This window comes from Oryzias latipes, chromosome 1 (genome assembly GCF_002234675.1).
Source record: "Oryzias latipes chromosome 1, ASM223467v1".
Lineage (NCBI taxonomy): Eukaryota > Metazoa > Chordata > Actinopteri > Beloniformes > Adrianichthyidae > Oryzias > Oryzias latipes.
Window position 1 is genome coordinate 12653984 of NC_019859.2, and position 16049 is coordinate 12670032.

Here is a 16049-nt window from a genome sequence, read left to right on the forward strand (position 1 = left end):
TAAGTTAAAGAAACGTGTCAGATCCACAGATGTTTTTTTTGTGATGGTAGGCTCAATGGTCTGTCCAATGAAATTTGATTTCAACATGCCCTCAAGATTAAAGTCTTAAAACATCACTTTTTCACAAATATTTAATGTTCATAACTGTGGCACAAAATCCACGAAATGTAGCTCCACTCAAGTAAAAGCATTCGTACATTCATTCAACAGGTTATGTACATGTAAATTAAATGCATTTCTTTTCCATTTCATTGCTGACAGTATTTAAAATATGTGCAAAAGACAGCATCTCATGTTACACAGTAAAAACTAAATTGCACACTATGACAGTCATTTCATATATCCAGATCCTGCAGGTCCCCCCAACTGCAGCCCATCTTCACTTTGACCTTTAACTTCACATACAGCTTCACTGCAGACTCCATCTCCCTCTTGACGATCTGTGCAACCTGTTGGGGACAAAGGTTTGGACAGTTCTCTCTGTTAAGGGTGTCTGAAACACATTCAGTAGACATCGTTTACTATTAGGTTGAAAATAAACCAAGTATTTCAAGTACACAAGACTTTGAAAGGATTGATGTCCCACCTGAATGAGGTCTTCTTGTGTTGTTTCATAGATGAGCTCATCGTGCAGCTGCAGGATGAAGTAGGCTCCCCTGACAGCCCTGCGCTGATTACGAGCTGCAAAGATGAGAGTTAGGATTTTGTAACAGTGAACACTTCTTCCTTACGTGAAACTGTTGTTTGGTCACCTGTGTGAAGGTGCTGGTGAGAAGGTGGCGCGGCGGGATACGTTTTCTGTAGCCGTTTCTGGATGTTCACAGTAGCGAGTTTTACTATATCCGCTGCTGAACCCTGCACGGTTGTGTTGACTGCCTGCCGCTCAGCCTATATGAGAAAAAAGTACATGTTTGTAAAAAAAAAAAAAAGTTTTAAAACCTTTGCACCTACTAAAGGGACGCTTACGTGTGCTCTGATGTGGGGGCTAGAGCTGAGAATTCCAGGTAAGTACCTCCTGCGGCCCATCAGTGTCTGGACAAAGCCATCTTTTATACAGTTTTTCACTGTCTGCTTAAGAAAAGCATTGATCCCTGAAACAAGACAAGACTGAAAGTTCTCTCCTCTATCTAAAACTGAAACAAACACTTTTTCCCCTTCATAATCCCAGATTATCCCAAATAGTATGCACTTAGATTATTGACAATTTGTTTGCTGCTCCTCATCAGTTCATTTGTTAGCCTTTGTGTGTCAGGAAGCTGGTTACAACATAAAAAACAATAACTAGAACTGATATTTACCAGCGGCCTTCTATTCCTAAAATATTCATATCTCTACCACTTTTCCTAAATCATCCATGTCTTCATTTTTGTTAAGATTTTAATCAGCTGGTAGTTTGATTTCACTTCAATTTTCACTTCAACTTTTGTGAAATTGGAAAGTGGCAGTATTAATCAAAGGATACAAACTTAAAGACTGATCATCTTTTGATCTATTATAAAAGTGTTCCCAGTGGTCTTTTAATTATATATTTTAATCATATATAGAATATATATAAGACACATTTTAAAAAAACTGTGTCATTTTCAAAGACATAGTTTCTACAGGGTGGCAGTAGTTCATTAGAAATTACAAATCTGAGTTGTGGGAGGGACCACTGGCTTGGAGAAACCCCACCCTCCCTTCCCGTCCCCATTGCAGGGAATTTGTGGCTCGCCTTGTGTATTTTCTGTCACACTTAAGCGCTAGTATTTTTTCGTCAGCTCCTGCTTAAAAACTATTTGAATAAAGAAATTAAATTTTGAGCAGAATTTTCTTAATACCGGTTATGTCATCAGAAATCGGCCACAAGAACATTTTGAAAAAACGAAATTTTTATTGGAGTGAGTCTTCACATGTAGGCATAATAGACTCAAAAGACCATAGCAACAGTTCACTTTATCAAACAGAACAACACTCAATTAGAAATATTCTCAAAATTTTAAGGCATTTGGAACCACATTTAGGATAGTCTTTCTTTGTGTCATAAGGAATTGTGGAAAACAAAGTCTGGAGGGTTTGCATGTAATCTGAATTTGGCATTAGTCTCAAACCCTAAAAAATGTGTGAGAAAAATGAAAAAGGGATAATTTTTTTGTTATTGAAGCATAGGCAGTCCCAAAGTGAACATTTGTCAGATTTCTTTGTTTTGGTGACAGTATAAGTTATTGTCAATAGCCATAAATTGTGTCTATGAAGACTGTCATTCATCCAGGTTGATTCCATCATAGTAGTAGGTTTAGGGGCCATCTGGACCCTAAACCTACTACTATGATAAAGCCATAAATTGTGTTTTTTAGTGATACCTGATAACTCAGTCACTGTGGCAACAGCTTAGTAACATACCTACCTTTGTATCTGGCCTTGAAACTCTCGATGTAACACGCTGCATCATTTTCCTCCACTCCCATTTGCTCCCCCAGAGACTTAGCTCCCATTCCATAGATGATGCCATAGCAAATCTGCCAACAAACACACAGTTAAGCTTACAAGTGGCAATGTGTCATTGTGCGTTATTGTTACTCTCTTCTTTTGTCTGGTTGGACCTGCTTAGCTTGTTGCCTGAGGTTGTCTTGCACAGACTCTGGGTCAACATTTTTCCACTCTGCGGCAATGCATCGAAACACATCTGCTCCTCCATTCAGCACCTTGTGAAAATACACCATTAGGGGTCGAACCTCATCATAAACTATCACGGGTTTTATAGATGTGCTACTGACCTGAAGGAGGCGCTGATCCTTTGATAGGTGAGCCAGCACTCTTAACTCTAACTGTGAATAGTCAGCCGCTAATATCATTCCACCTACGGTTTGGTAGAAACAAATGCAATTCCTGATGCAGTCGCAAGCAAGCAAATATAGTCTTTATTGGGAGATTTGTCACCAAACGAACCTGAAAAAGGAACGAAAGCATGTCTCATGCTGACAGAGAAAGCTGGCCCTTGTTCTGCAAGTCCACGGGTAAGAGCTGGTGTCAAAGGTCGCCTTTTCTTTCTGCAACCACAGCAGCCGAAATCAGTCAACATTTCTTTTTTAATTACGCTTTTCTAATGTTTTTGCAGATAATGGTCTTAATAACTTACTATCTTCTTCCTCTGGGCTTACAGCCCAGCACTATTAGGTTAAATCTGCTCACAAACAGATCAGCTGAACATCTTATAAACTGAGGTTCAGTAAAAAACTTGCCGCTGACTAATAATTCCCAAAAATATCAGACAATCATTCGTTTTGAGAAATTTGTAATGTGATTCTTGCAAATGGATGAGACCAATACTAAGTAATATTTATGACAAAAACAGTTGAGGTAATTACAATATTGATTATAGTAAACATTTAATATTGGATAATTATAATCTAGGGTTCATGCTTAGTTACATGCACAGTTATGTTTAGCAGTCCCCCTGCTGCAGGACAAGTAACTGTAAACTTTAGTTTTAAGGATGAATGTTTCTTGTTGAAATAGTGGAGATGCAGTGAGCCACCGTGCATTTACCCTGGTCTGTGAGGGGCGTTTTGTGAGGGTGGGCTCTCATCTACCATGGTGGGCATTTTAATGTCAAAGTCTTTGGGAACGTTCTGTATGTTGGGCTCAGTGAAGCTTACTCTGCCTAAAGGAAGAGAACAAATTCATTTTAATTCACTATTAAAAAGATCTATTGACTATTAGACTAACATAAGGAAAGGTGGTTTGTGTTGTACCTGTGGCTGTGTGAGTCTGGGCTATGGGGTATATTCTGTCCATCTTCAGTGTGGGGTGATATTGCTTTTCCCTCTGCAGGGGGAACACCACCTTTGTTAAGGCATTGGTGATCCGTCTCCACTCCAAAATGACCCCCGGCAGTGGGTGGAGGGGACGAAGCTTCTCCAGAACATCCTGGAACAGGAAATACGCGTCTTAGTTCCAGGAAGAAGGTTAAAGACTAGGCATTAAAATCATGAACAGTAGAACAATTACTGCTTCAAAAAAAAGTCCTTAGAGACAAGAAAAAAGCTTTGCTATGTTATGTAAATTGATGACACTGTTTTATATAAATGTAAAATAAATGACATTTTTTTAATTCTTACTTATTTTGGGGTTTTAAAAACAGTAAATAAATCCAGTGGCTGTGATTCAACTAGAACTATATACCTTGGTAGTGCTGAATTGCTTCCCAAATCTTACTCTGCCACCGCCTCTTCTGGTGTAGCCCAGAGTCTTCTTAGTTCTTATACCTCCAATCTCCCCATTTGGAGGCAGGTGGAGCTCCAAAAACAACACCTAGAGCATTAATAAGAGTGTCAGTTTATTAAAAAACACATTGTTCACCGTTAATTAGGTATGGCTTAAACATGTTCTCTGTCTGATTCACTATCAGATTCAAAACATGAAGATGGTAGGTGTCAGGTGTCATACCTGTGCTATGTCATCCACACTGGTGAGGGAGAAGCTGTGACCTGCCAAAGTGTACGCTTCAGACTCCAGCGCCGACAGTTTGGCCTGCATCACGTGCTTTTGTCTTTCACACTCTTCGACGCTGAAGCCGAGTCCATTCAGTTCCAAAAGAGCCAAGCAAACCTGGGAGGGCATCTCTACGTTCCTGAATAAATCTGACATGAATGTGGGATTTAATCAAACCTTTAAATAAACGTTCAATTGTTGGCACAGCTCTCAGATGGGATTTGGTACCTAAAGTGCCATCTTTCTCCAGCAGACCGGTGAGGTGGTTCATAACAGTGTGGAGTAGCACGCTACTGGTTGCTGCTCTGACACGAGGACAGTATGAATGCGGATTTCCAAGCCCCTCTAGCAGTGCTAGTTCTTCTGGACAGTAGACAGTCACCATGTTGGAAATAGTCCTCTCCTCGCTGCCAGGATCCAACAGCCAGCATGCAACCTAGAGCAGACATACTGTAAGTCACTTTGCTGCATCGTGAAGGTACTTGCAGTTTGAAAAAAGAAGTGTGTTTATAAATAAGGGATACATTTGGTTGTATGAAATTTGTGATAAATTTATTTTTTGTTATTAAATGAAGGTAACTATCAGCCATATCACAATGAAATGACAAAAAGAAAGAACAACTCATGTCAAATGTAATATTTATTTAGCAAAATTGTCCACCAGACTAACATAAACTTTTGACATTGACATAAAAATAGAGAAAGTTTGTATGTATCTCTTACATAACCTTTTTACAAAAAGAATCTTCTTTGCTGATTCATAAAGGATGTGTTAACATTCCAATTACAGTTTTCTTTTATATTTTAGAAAGTTAAACCAAAATTTGAGATTTCAAAAAAGAATTCAGTTTTATTTTTCAGAGTTGACTGTAAAACTCAAATTATTACACTTTCACTGCCGTACTTCTTGTTATCAAGGTCTTCTCTTTACAGCACTTAAATCTACTAATACTCATTCAGTAATTCATCTTAAAACAAATTTTCAGGTGCTTCATGTATGTTATTTGTCTTTTAAAAGTTTTTTCTTAATCTTTTTGTCCTTGCAAAGGAGACAGTGTACAAAACGAGTCTTGTTCTAATTACATTCAACTTTCTGTTAAAAGAAAAAATCTGTTATGAAATAATAACATTTTTTCGGTTTAGATTTAATAACACCAGTTTGTAAAGGGGTTTGTTTATCAAAATTGCTCTTTAAAGCAGAAAGAGACATAAACAGTTTCATTTTTTCTGATCACCTTACCTTTGGATCTTCACAGTTTCCCTCTAAGCTGATTCCACAGCTTAGGACTAGTGTCTTGTACACCTGGATGATATCATATGCGACCACTTCATGTACTTTATTGTCAACTGACTGTCCACCCAGACATTCCTTCACCTGCTTCAACCGTTCAGTTACGACCAAGTCATCATCCAGTGGAGGAGGAGCCAGACTGGAGCTCAGACCTGATGGATATTTAATAGGTTTAATATAAAAATAAAAAACTGACATTGGCGAACATTGGTGTGTTGATACCTTTGCTCTGCTCCTCTTGTAAAGATATGTAGTATGCGTCTCTGGCTCCCCAGCAGACAGACAGTCCAATTAAAACAAGTCCTTCATTGTTTCTAACTGGGAAGCCATCTGGTCCGTTGGGTTTCAGGTTAGTTACTGAAGAAGCTCAGAAAAAAAGCATGATTTAATAATTGTTCTATTTGTATCATAACCCTCATCAAATTTTCTTAGTATAATGTGAGTCAACATGACATTTACCTCTCCTATGTTTGCCTCCTATTTCCCCTTCCTGCTGCTGGCTGTGCTCCTTCTTTTCACAGGCCAAAGCCAGAGCAAAGCGCTCCTTTGTTTTCCACTCTGTCACGAACGTTTCGAAGAGTCGCCTATCACTCGCTACATCGATGATGGAGAACGTCCCGGGATTGCTACAACCGAGCGTTTCATCCTGGGACAACTGAAGGGAAAAGCCTTCAGGAATCACAGGTGACTCGGCGTCGGAGGGAGAGCGTGGCCCGGGGGAGGAAGGGGAAGTACACTGTGTGGGAAGTGGGATGTTTTGGTCAGTCTGTTTTGCATTGGGTTTTGAGCTTTGGTGTGGAATAGACTTCAGTTCCTTTTTTGGTGAGATGTTTTCCTGCCGTTTACTGGCAGAGGCAACTGCTGACAGAAGATTACCATTTCCTGAAGTCACTTGAGAAGGGTTTGAGGGCGTCGACTGCTTAAGTGGCCGAGGGGTAGATCTTTGCGAATGGATCGACGAAGTGGTCAGCTTTACTCTTGGTGTGACAGGTGGTCTTTCTTGAGTTGGGGGAATGAGGTCCCCAGCAGAGCCTGGCCTATGCATTGGATTTTCATCCCCACATCCTGAGAGCCGTCCTATTTGTGGCTCGGTTTTTGCTGCATCAGTTTGTGGTTGAATTGCTGCATTTGCGCTATTGCCTTGCATTTCAGAGGCTGATAGGCCAGGCTGGTCAGACATACTAGGCCAGCGGTCAAATATATCTTGTAATCCAGGGCTACAATAAAGATATTGTTTATGTGGATTTTGGACATTTGGGTGTTTACAGTTTTCATCATCGGTTAACAAAACAGCTACTTCCTTCTCATCTGACTGCCTTCCCCTGTCATCCCCTCTGGAAATAATGTTCTGCTCTTCCCCTTGTTCTTCATTGACAAATTGTATCAAATTACCCGATTGGTCTTCCTGGTCCTTGATCGCCTGCTGCACCATCTGCTCTTTTTCACTCTGCTCTGAGAATCTCAGCAGATTCTGCCTCTCCAGAAAGTGTTCACCAACCAGGAGGGAGTCGCCCCACTCTGACAGGTTAAAGAAAGACTCGCCCCAGCGGACCCCCTCCTGCTCCTCTGCTTCCTGGTTAGCCAAAAGCTCGCTGCGTCGCCTCTGCTGGGTTGTAGAGGGATGCTCAGCCTCCGTGTTAGGTTCTTCGTCGGACGGTTCCGGCCTCAGAGCTTCTAACAGGGGACTGTCATACAGGCTGTCAAACAGCAAACTGCTGCTTCTGTTGGGGCTTTCAGGGGCAGCCCCTGGATCTTCCCTTTTGTCTATGTTGTCACCAGCAGCTGGACTGGGAGATTTCTGTGGAACCAACATCAGTCTTACATTATAAAAGAAGATAAAGATTTCTGGTTATTTTATCATAGGAGAAGGCAGTCGCTCACCTGATGGCTGGTGTTCAGGATGAGTTCCATTTGGCTTTCGGTGAGAGAAATGTTGAATTTGGGGGTTGCACTGTCTGGACTGTCATTCCTTTTCTCATCACTAGTCTGGAGATGCTTTCCAGCTGCTTCCTCCTCTCTGATGTGTTGAGCTTCTGACTGATCTGTTCCTGCACTGCTCTCATCTGAGTGTTGATGTGTTTGTTGAACAATTATTCTTTCTGTTTGAGTATCCAATTCAAAACTATCACCAAAACTTGCCTGAACATCAACTTCTTCATCTCTATCATCACCTGCATACAACTCGGGTGAGGAAAACTTCTCTGCCTCTTTGGTATCAATCTTTCTCCGCTTGGCTTCGGGGGAGCATCTGTCAACTGATCCTGGGGATACTGACAGGACGGAATTGGAAATATGTGCAGTTGTAGATCCAGGAGCCCTTTCCTGTGCACAGCTAAAGGTTTGAGCAGCGTTTAACACCTCAACAGGAGATTTAGAATTTTGTAAATTGGAAATCACGGTGGTTTTTGAGTCTCCTTTCTCACCAGGGTCTACAGAATCTTGTATGCACTGAATGGATTGGAGGACTTTGCTTAAGGCTTTTGAGTGCCTTAACCTCTCAAGCTCCAAAGGTGATGTAGTTAGCTTTGTGAGGCCCTCTTCCACTGCTATGCTTCTGTCTCCTCTTTGTTGAGACTCTAGTCTGGATATCGGAGCTCGGAAGCGTGGAGGCGGTGCCGGAGAAGGTGACGGCGGAGGTGGCGGCAGCAGCTGGGGTGAAAGGCTGGATATGATCTCAGCCAGCTCCTGTGTTAAGCTCTTTTCAGGCACAGGCTGTTTTGATTGAAGATCATCTGGTTTGCTTGTAGCCCTTCCTGTCTCTCCCTGATCTGCCTTTTCATGCTCCCCATTATGTTTCCTCTCAACAGCCCTATCTGGATTTTCAGTGTAATTTTGGATTGGTTTGTTTGTGTGCGCTCTCATTTTTTCCTCCTTCCTTTCTGTGTGAGCTTTTTTTCTGACATACAATCCATTCGGGTCTTCATTTTTGCCATCTTCTCCTACAACCATCCTTTTCCCACCTTCTCTATCCTCTTTGAGCTGATTAGAAGTATCTGAATCCCTGCTGGAATGACCATCAGGGCTGCAGGCGACAGAAGCCTCTGCAGGAAGAGCAGCTGGATCCCATTGAACTCCTAACTGAGCCAGGTCTTCTCGAAGGAGAAGCCTGGCTTCCGACACTATCTCAACAGCTGCTTCCTGTTCCGTCAGAGCCCGTCCACCAGCGACCCACACGCAGCGAAGGCTTCTTCTCTCAGCTGCTTCCACTTCACTTTCATCCACTGCACGTTTAGAGCTGAGGAAGAAAACAAAACCAAGACTCAGTCTTCACTTGGACTCAGGTTTTATTTAGATGTGTTGTTTAAAACACATTTGGAGTTCAGACTTCTTTTTTTTACTATTCTTTTTCATTGGCCAAAAAAAGTTGCATTATATGATATCCGGCCAGCTGATGTGAAAAAATCTGCAAAACTAAAAGTGAAATATTAGCCTTTTGACTTGATATACCGGTAATTTTTTTCCTGGATCATTATCACTGCACAAAAAGGCCCCTTAGAAATAAGTCAAAAGTTCTTAACCCATTGAAGAGTTCATTTTTTCAGAGAAAAAATGATGTGTTCTTAAACTAAGATTTTTTTTGCTTTTAAAAAACTTTCTTAATAAGATTATATTTCTTGCCAGACAAAAAATAAGACAATTTTTCATTAAACAAAAGTCTTTTTTCTTTCTTAAGATTTAGTTTTTGCAGTGTGCATGAATGTTTTTATGTTTTGTTGCAGTAAATCAACTAATATTCTGGTTTATACATATCATTTGAATCCTCTTATGTGAGTGCAAACCTACCTCTTAAATGGGACTGAGTTCCGCAGAGCTTTCTCCACATCAGCCACTGTCGCCCTGGCTAGTTCTGCAACCGTACAGAGTCCTTGGGCGTACAGCGCCCTGGCACGGGTTGCATTCAGAAGAGAAACCCTGACCAGGTCAAGAAGCTCCCTCTGCACCCCAAAGCTCAGCCTGGTCTGGTACTGAGATAACAGCATCTCCATGTTGTGCCAGCCCAGACGCTTGCAGAACACTGTTACCATACCTGAGGGAAGAAACAAAACAACTCTGAAAAAGTTTCTCTCCAAGCCACATGTGTAACTCAGCACCAGAAAAGCTGTCATGTTTTGCCTTCTCTCTTTTACTTTTTTAAACTTTACTTTTGTCTCCTTCAAATTAAAAATACCAATGATAGGATGCAGAAAAATCCCCAAATCTAACTCATCTCTTCTCGTGATGGGTTTAATATCTCACTGTGTCCTAGTTTATTAGAAATGCATGGGCAGCAATTTTAACACTGATGTTTGCTTTTAAGTGTCTAAAAAACAGTTTGGTAATCAGCTTACCAGCATATGTGGAAGCAGACTGCTGGAGAGACTGCAGCTGCCCACGATTGCAGTTGTATTTAGATGCAACTGTTCCCAAAGGTACTTCATTAACCAGATCCTGGAGAACCAGAGTAGTGAAAAACCTGAAAAGATATTAAATACAATAGTCACATTCTTTCATGAAAGTGTTCCTATCCATTTTTATTTTAAATGATTCAATGATCAAGTACAAAAAGAACTCAAAAGCAATTCTGTTAGGCTTTCCAGAGGTAAAACTGGAGCACAACAGAAGTCATCAGAACAGTGGTGCGTTTGTCTTGAGAAGATTAATAGACTAAAAATCGGTTCTGTACCTTTTATGGATTGCCATTTGTCTACTCTGCTTTTCTGTCTTTGCAACAAGCTTGCCACTAACTGATCGTGCAAGGAAACTCTCCTGCACCCCAACCAGCTCCGCCACTCTCTTCATTGATGATGACAGCTGCTCCCACAAACAGAAGAACTGATACCAGTCAATAGTGGTCCACTCCGCATACAGTGGGGTTATCTGAAAATTCAAGACAAATGATGCTGCTTCTTTTGTTCTTTCTAGGATTTAACAATGGGTCAGCGTAAAATGTAGTTAATTGAAAGTGTGTATGTGAAAACGTGGTTACCAAATACATAATGTGCAGATCATTTTCCAAAACAAAGCCCTTCATGGCACGCTGCAGATCTGCAAATATTCCCAAAGCCTCAGGAGGCGAGAGTGAGGAAGCAAGAGTGGCAGCACCCAGCTGAGTAGGACAGTATCGTTCATCTGGAAATAGAATAGTCAGATTATGCAATGAACTGCATTTTGGTTTTCCATGTCTTGGCCTCTTTTGTTGCTGTTAAGCTTTTGGTTTGCAAAGAAAACATTTGTCATGATTGTAACTGATTCCTGGAGCCTTTTTTGTCAAAAAAATTAAGTATTACACACTAACAAACATACAAATAAATAAAAGATTTCTACTCCTATTTATAAGCCCTTTCTTGCTAAAATGTGACTATAACTTCTGAAATATATATTTATATCCAATTATGTAATGCTGTGACAGGTTTTACATTACCTTGCTCATCTTTCTGGATGTTGATGAATTCATTCTCCATCAGCCATTCAACGCAGGCCTCAATAGCTCCTCTGTTGGACTCTTTGCCAGACGGCTTTTTGCTGTCACATCTCACGCTGGCAGCCAGAAGGGAACACGAAGCATACCGCTGGACATCCTGCGGAGTGCAGGCCACTCCTCCGACAATTATCTGTGAAGGAGCATAAACGCCAACAACTCAGAGGGGATTTTCTGATAACGTCCTGCCGCTCTGCAGAGACTACGTGCTAGAAAACAACACAGGGTTTTTTATTCTGCCTAAAAACGGCATAATCATAATTAAAACAATTTTACAAAAGATCAAAAGATGATCGGCGTGATACTTGTACAGCTTTTATTGCTGTCAGATTCATTTGTACCTCCAGGATGGCTCTCAGCATGCTTGTGGCGACTCCTTCACCTTCTCGTCTGACCAGGCAGCTGCTGATTGGCTGAAGAGAACCTCTTAGAAGACTAGCCCCTTTCTTTTCCTCTGCCTTCTTACATACAAGCAAACTTTCACCTACAATGGAAAGATATGACATAACATACACTAAGCTTAACACATTCCATTTAAATTGTAAACTACTTTAGTTAGTTCCTACCTCTAGTGTCCACTCCTTTTCTTCCTGCTCGTCCAGCCATCTGTTTGTATGTGAGTGGGTCCAGCAAGTGTCCATTGAATGTTGGTGTTCGTATAATGACCCTGCGGGCTGGAAGATTGACCCCCGAAGACAGAGTAGAGGTGGCAGAAAGGACTCTGACCAAGCCCTGGCGAAAAGCTCCTTCCAACACATCACGCTCATCAAAGGTCAAACCTGTAGAAAGGAACGTTGCCATCAGTCTCCCCAAAGCTACGAGACTGATAATGAAGAGTTGGATGAAAGTAATAACCAGCATGGTGGAAGGCCACTCCCCACCGCACAGTGCGCTGCAAGATAGGATCTAACCCAGCTGGAGTTCTTCTAAGCTGAGCTAAAACGTCCATGAGTCCGTCATGATCCAGACACACCGGCAGAGGTTCAGCTTTACCATCTGTGATAAGGACAATGCAACTAAAGATCACGGATGGGCAGAAAACAAAGACTTAAAGTCTTAAGTTAAAAAAAACATTTAAAGTGCATCACAATCTCTTTTCTATCACTATGTGCAATATAAAACCGTATCATTTTATTATTTCACATACCAGAAAGTCTGATATTGTAGAACTCCCTTGCAATGGTATCTGCGAGTTTCTCGCACCAGTTTTTTGACGGGCAAAACAGAAGCACAGAGTGACCTTGCCTCACCGTTTCATAACACAGGCTCACAATGTGGTCATCGTCCCCCTTTGAACAGGAAACAGAATCATATTAGTGTTGACTGTCCTCTCATCTGGATGCTAGATTTTTATTTCGTGCCAAGTAACTATATTGTCCAAAAACAGCCCGTTTCTCAGTTTGACTTTAGATGTTGAAAAAAAACCATTGCACTAGGTTGTAATAAACATGTTGTAACACTTCTCAGTTATCTAACTGAGTTACCTTGACGTGCAGCACAGGGGTGAACTGGCGGACCACAGAGAGGCTCCTGTCGTAGATGCTGCAGCCCACCTTGAGATGCTCCTCCAGAGGAACAGGTCTGTAGTCTGTCTGGTAAAGCTCTGCACCTAACCAGCCAGCCAAGAGGGCCAAGTTTGGCAGAGTGGCACTCATGCCGATTATCTGCACACCTTCAGAGAGAGACCTTTGGAAACGAAAAATACAAATGTGAAATGTTTAAATTTGAATGTGAGGAAGGGCAACAAGGATGGAAAAAAAACACACAAACCCTGACGTTTTCTGCTTCTGAGAGATGTAGAGGATTTTGGTCAAAAGCAATTCCAGTAGGTAACCTCTTCCAGAATCTCCAACCATGTGTAATTCATCTACCACCACCATGCCTGGCCCCAAAACAATCACACATGAATCAACACGTTTTTAAACAACATTTATGGGTATGCAAATGTCCTTTTTGATATCAACTAATCTGTAATAATAATTATAAAAAAACGAAGAAGAAAAAAAACACAAGTTTAAAGCAAAGTATTTAAAACTGGATCTTCAAAATCATATCAAGCCCCAATTATTTAAAAAACACATAAAACACAAGAAAACTGTAAAAAAAACCAACAACAATGACACAATGTAATTTCCTCCAAAAGCTGTTTAAATTCAAACAGTGTGATTCATTCACACTGTTTGATGGGTAAATATGGTTAAATTACCTAGAAGAGCCATGTTGTCTTCCTCAATGAGTCTATTAACTAGAGAATTTGCTTTTTCTATGGTGCAAACAGCCACATCCAGAGTTGTGAACCCTCCTGCTGCTGAAGTACTGCCCATGTACCCCTCCACACGGACTCCCGCCTCTTGAAACACACTCTACAAAGAAAATCATCACAAAACTAAGCCACAAACAGAAACTTTCCATTTGGAAATAAAGTAGAAATTGAAGGTTAAATAATAAAATAGTCCCTCTCCTCACCTGAAGGTACTGCATCTTCTCTTTGGCCACAGAAACAAATGGCAGAATGAAGAGAGCTTTTCTTTTCGTTTCTAACACACGCTTTAGCATCAGAAGCTCAGACACCAGGGTCTTGCCAGCGCTTGTAGGTGCTGAATCCCCCCAAAAAATGTGGATAAACAAGTCATTAAAGTGAATTTCTGTGAGTATCACTGTGCAATAGGTTTTCTTTCCTACCAGAATACACCAAATTTCCTCCCTGCAGCACCTGTCCCACAGTAAGGCATTGAGCTTGCCACTCAAACATCTGAGTCACTCCATGTTTCTGGTATCGCTCTAAAACAGGCTTGGGTAAACCCCAGCTGGAGAGCAGCAGCTTTTCAGCGTGCTCTACAGGGGCACACAATCCAATGCCTGCAAAAACCACAAGTTACTGCCTTCATTTCTAACATTTAAAAGAAGTTATGCTGGGATGTACTCAACCTTCAAAAGGTAAATGTTCATTGTGTTCAACAACAATAATTCAGTTTGAGTTTTTTTTTTAGTTTGATCTTGCTTCACACACTTTTCACATTTTAAATTTACATAAATGCATCTTTCTGCATTACTCTGATTTACTTAAATTGTAAGGTATTTTAAAGCAAAATAATCTAAAAATTACTTTAAACAAAAGCAATAAATGGCAAAAAGAAAGGTGCAAATGTACCCTACCTGGCTTTGGTAAAGTATCGTTGAGAGTGCTGAGCTCCAAACCGCTGGGGACTGTGAGAACAGAAACAGACTGATTTTGAATTGATCTCTGCAGTTTGGATCTCTTTATAGCGGCTGCAAGACGTGTAGGGCTAAACAAGATATAGTCGCTCGAGACATTCAGAGGTGCACTGGAAGTCTGGCTTGACCCACGGAGAGGAGAGCGTCTTCTTCCAAGGTAATCTCTTTTATAAAACACAGAGAGGAGAAATATAAAACAAAAGCTTAAAAGTTAGCTAAATTGAGAGAATGTAACCAACGCTTTTGAATTTACAACATACTTGCCGGATGTTCTTGCTTCTAGGCTGCTTTGAGTTTCTTGAGCTTTGACGCAATGTGAAGGATCTGAATGATCTGTTTGAGTGTCCTTCTTATTCCCAGAATCCTCGCAGAAGAGTAGTTTATGAGCAAGTTCTTTGCATTCAGCTCTCCATCCTGGTCTCCTACAGTCCCTTCTATGTCGACTGTCTTCCTCCTGAGGACTAAAGGCCGTATGGGGTCCACTCTCTGTGAAAAATGCCCCGACTTTTACCTGTGTGGCATCCATATCCTTTTTACTGTATGCTGCTGGTGCTAAGTCTGGTACAGAGGCATCTGATGACAGCAGTTCCTCCTGAACATGTTTGTTTAGTGTGTCCTTCACAGGAGGAAAAACATCAAACACTTGCAGTATCTCTTTATCCGGAGCAATGGTGGACTCCCCTAACTGAAAAAAATGTACAAGTGTGTGTGTGTGTATACATATATATATAAAGGCAAAGTATTATACGTCAAAGAATCATACTTACCACGTGTTCCTCCTTTGCATTGGTCATTAGTTTACTTGATTTATCTGAGAGATGGCAGGTTTTCTCCAACGGTCTGTCTCTGTCTGGCAGCTCATCATTAATGTTGATGCTGCATCCAGAAATGTTTCATTTTAAATAAATACAGACAAGTAAATTAAAAAATACTAGATTTTAAACTGTACTGACTACACCCAGGCTACTTTTTAAACTTTATAACTCAGATGGTTAATAAAAAAAAGTAAATAACCAAAGTAAATTAAATGCTTATAGCTGTACCTTATTTTCTTTTTGATTTGGTGTTGCCCCAAGTAGTTTTTCTTTTTCAGACTCGGACCAGAGGTCATAACGAAAAGGCTGCAGCTCTGAGACGAAAGACTGCGATTGTGGGCGTTATTTACCATGACATACGCGTTACTCACGACACACCACGATTTAATCTGTTCCAATTTAAACGACAAAAAGGTTTGTAAATCTTCTGATTGTTTGTTATGTCTACTCAGTGTAAACAAATACAATTTCAAATAGTCCGCCGGAAAATATTGTTGGTGTTTCACTAAAACTGTCCGGAGTAGCGTAGGTTGAGCCACATTAAAAGGTTCCTATCTACTTATTATTTTTTGGCCTCAACTACCCACTGTAACCTAAACTATTTGTTCGCTCCAATCATTGTGAATGGTCTTTTCGTAGCAATAAATATTCATCAAACTTTAATAATTTAGTACTTTATTATTAAAAATTTGCTTCCGTTTATTAATAATTCATGAACTGTGCCAAGTTATAAAGATAACTTATTATGTCTCTCTAAACGGGATGTTAACGCATAACCGTTAATTTAAAAAAATAA

General features: G+C 40.7%; 1 protein-coding gene across 2 annotated transcripts; it reads right to left on the minus strand.

Moving 5' to 3' along the window:
* Positions 1-97: 97 nt before the first annotated feature.
* Positions 98-15848, minus strand: polq (DNA polymerase theta). Of its 2 annotated transcripts, none has more exons than XM_023956435.1 (35): positions 15482-15848; positions 15206-15314; positions 14699-15123; positions 14379-14602; positions 13905-14081; positions 13689-13819; positions 13429-13585; positions 12993-13104; positions 12707-12908; positions 12370-12511; positions 12078-12218; positions 11789-12001; positions 11564-11706; positions 11166-11355; positions 10731-10873; positions 10428-10621; positions 10093-10217; positions 9548-9791; positions 7646-8999; positions 6224-7562; positions 5987-6121; positions 5714-5916; positions 4702-4909; positions 4429-4622; positions 4165-4293; positions 3735-3909; positions 3529-3643; positions 2929-3029; positions 2757-2839; positions 2583-2684; positions 2387-2498; positions 967-1091; positions 753-888; positions 587-681; positions 98-449 (listed from the first exon to the last, which is right to left on the minus strand). In XM_023956435.1, exons 1-35 carry the CDS (start codon positions 15604-15606, stop codon positions 336-338), a joined length of 7917 nt encoding a protein of 2638 aa, XP_023812203.1. In that variant the 5' UTR covers positions 15607-15848; the 3' UTR covers positions 98-335. The 2 variants fall into 2 exon arrangements, with proteins under 2 accessions (XP_023812203.1, XP_023812195.1); XM_023956427.1 differs by having other exon boundaries at positions 5987-6130.
* Between the last annotated feature and the right edge of the window lie 201 nt (positions 15849-16049).

Bases quoted from the DNA above. Each gene is read 5' to 3' on its own strand.
- polq (XM_023956427.1), bottom strand. From the start codon at position 15,606: ATGGTAAATAACGCCCACAATCGCAGTCTTTCGTCTCAGAGCTGCAGC. The intron at 12,219-12,369 runs GTATGTGAAATA...TCCTTATCACAG, and splicing joins CTACAATATCAGACTTTCTG to ATGGTAAAGCTGAACCTCTG. The intron at 7,563-7,645 runs GTGAGCGACTGC...TTGGTTCCACAG, and splicing joins TCCTGAACACCAGCCATCAG to AAATCTCCCAGTCCAGCTGC.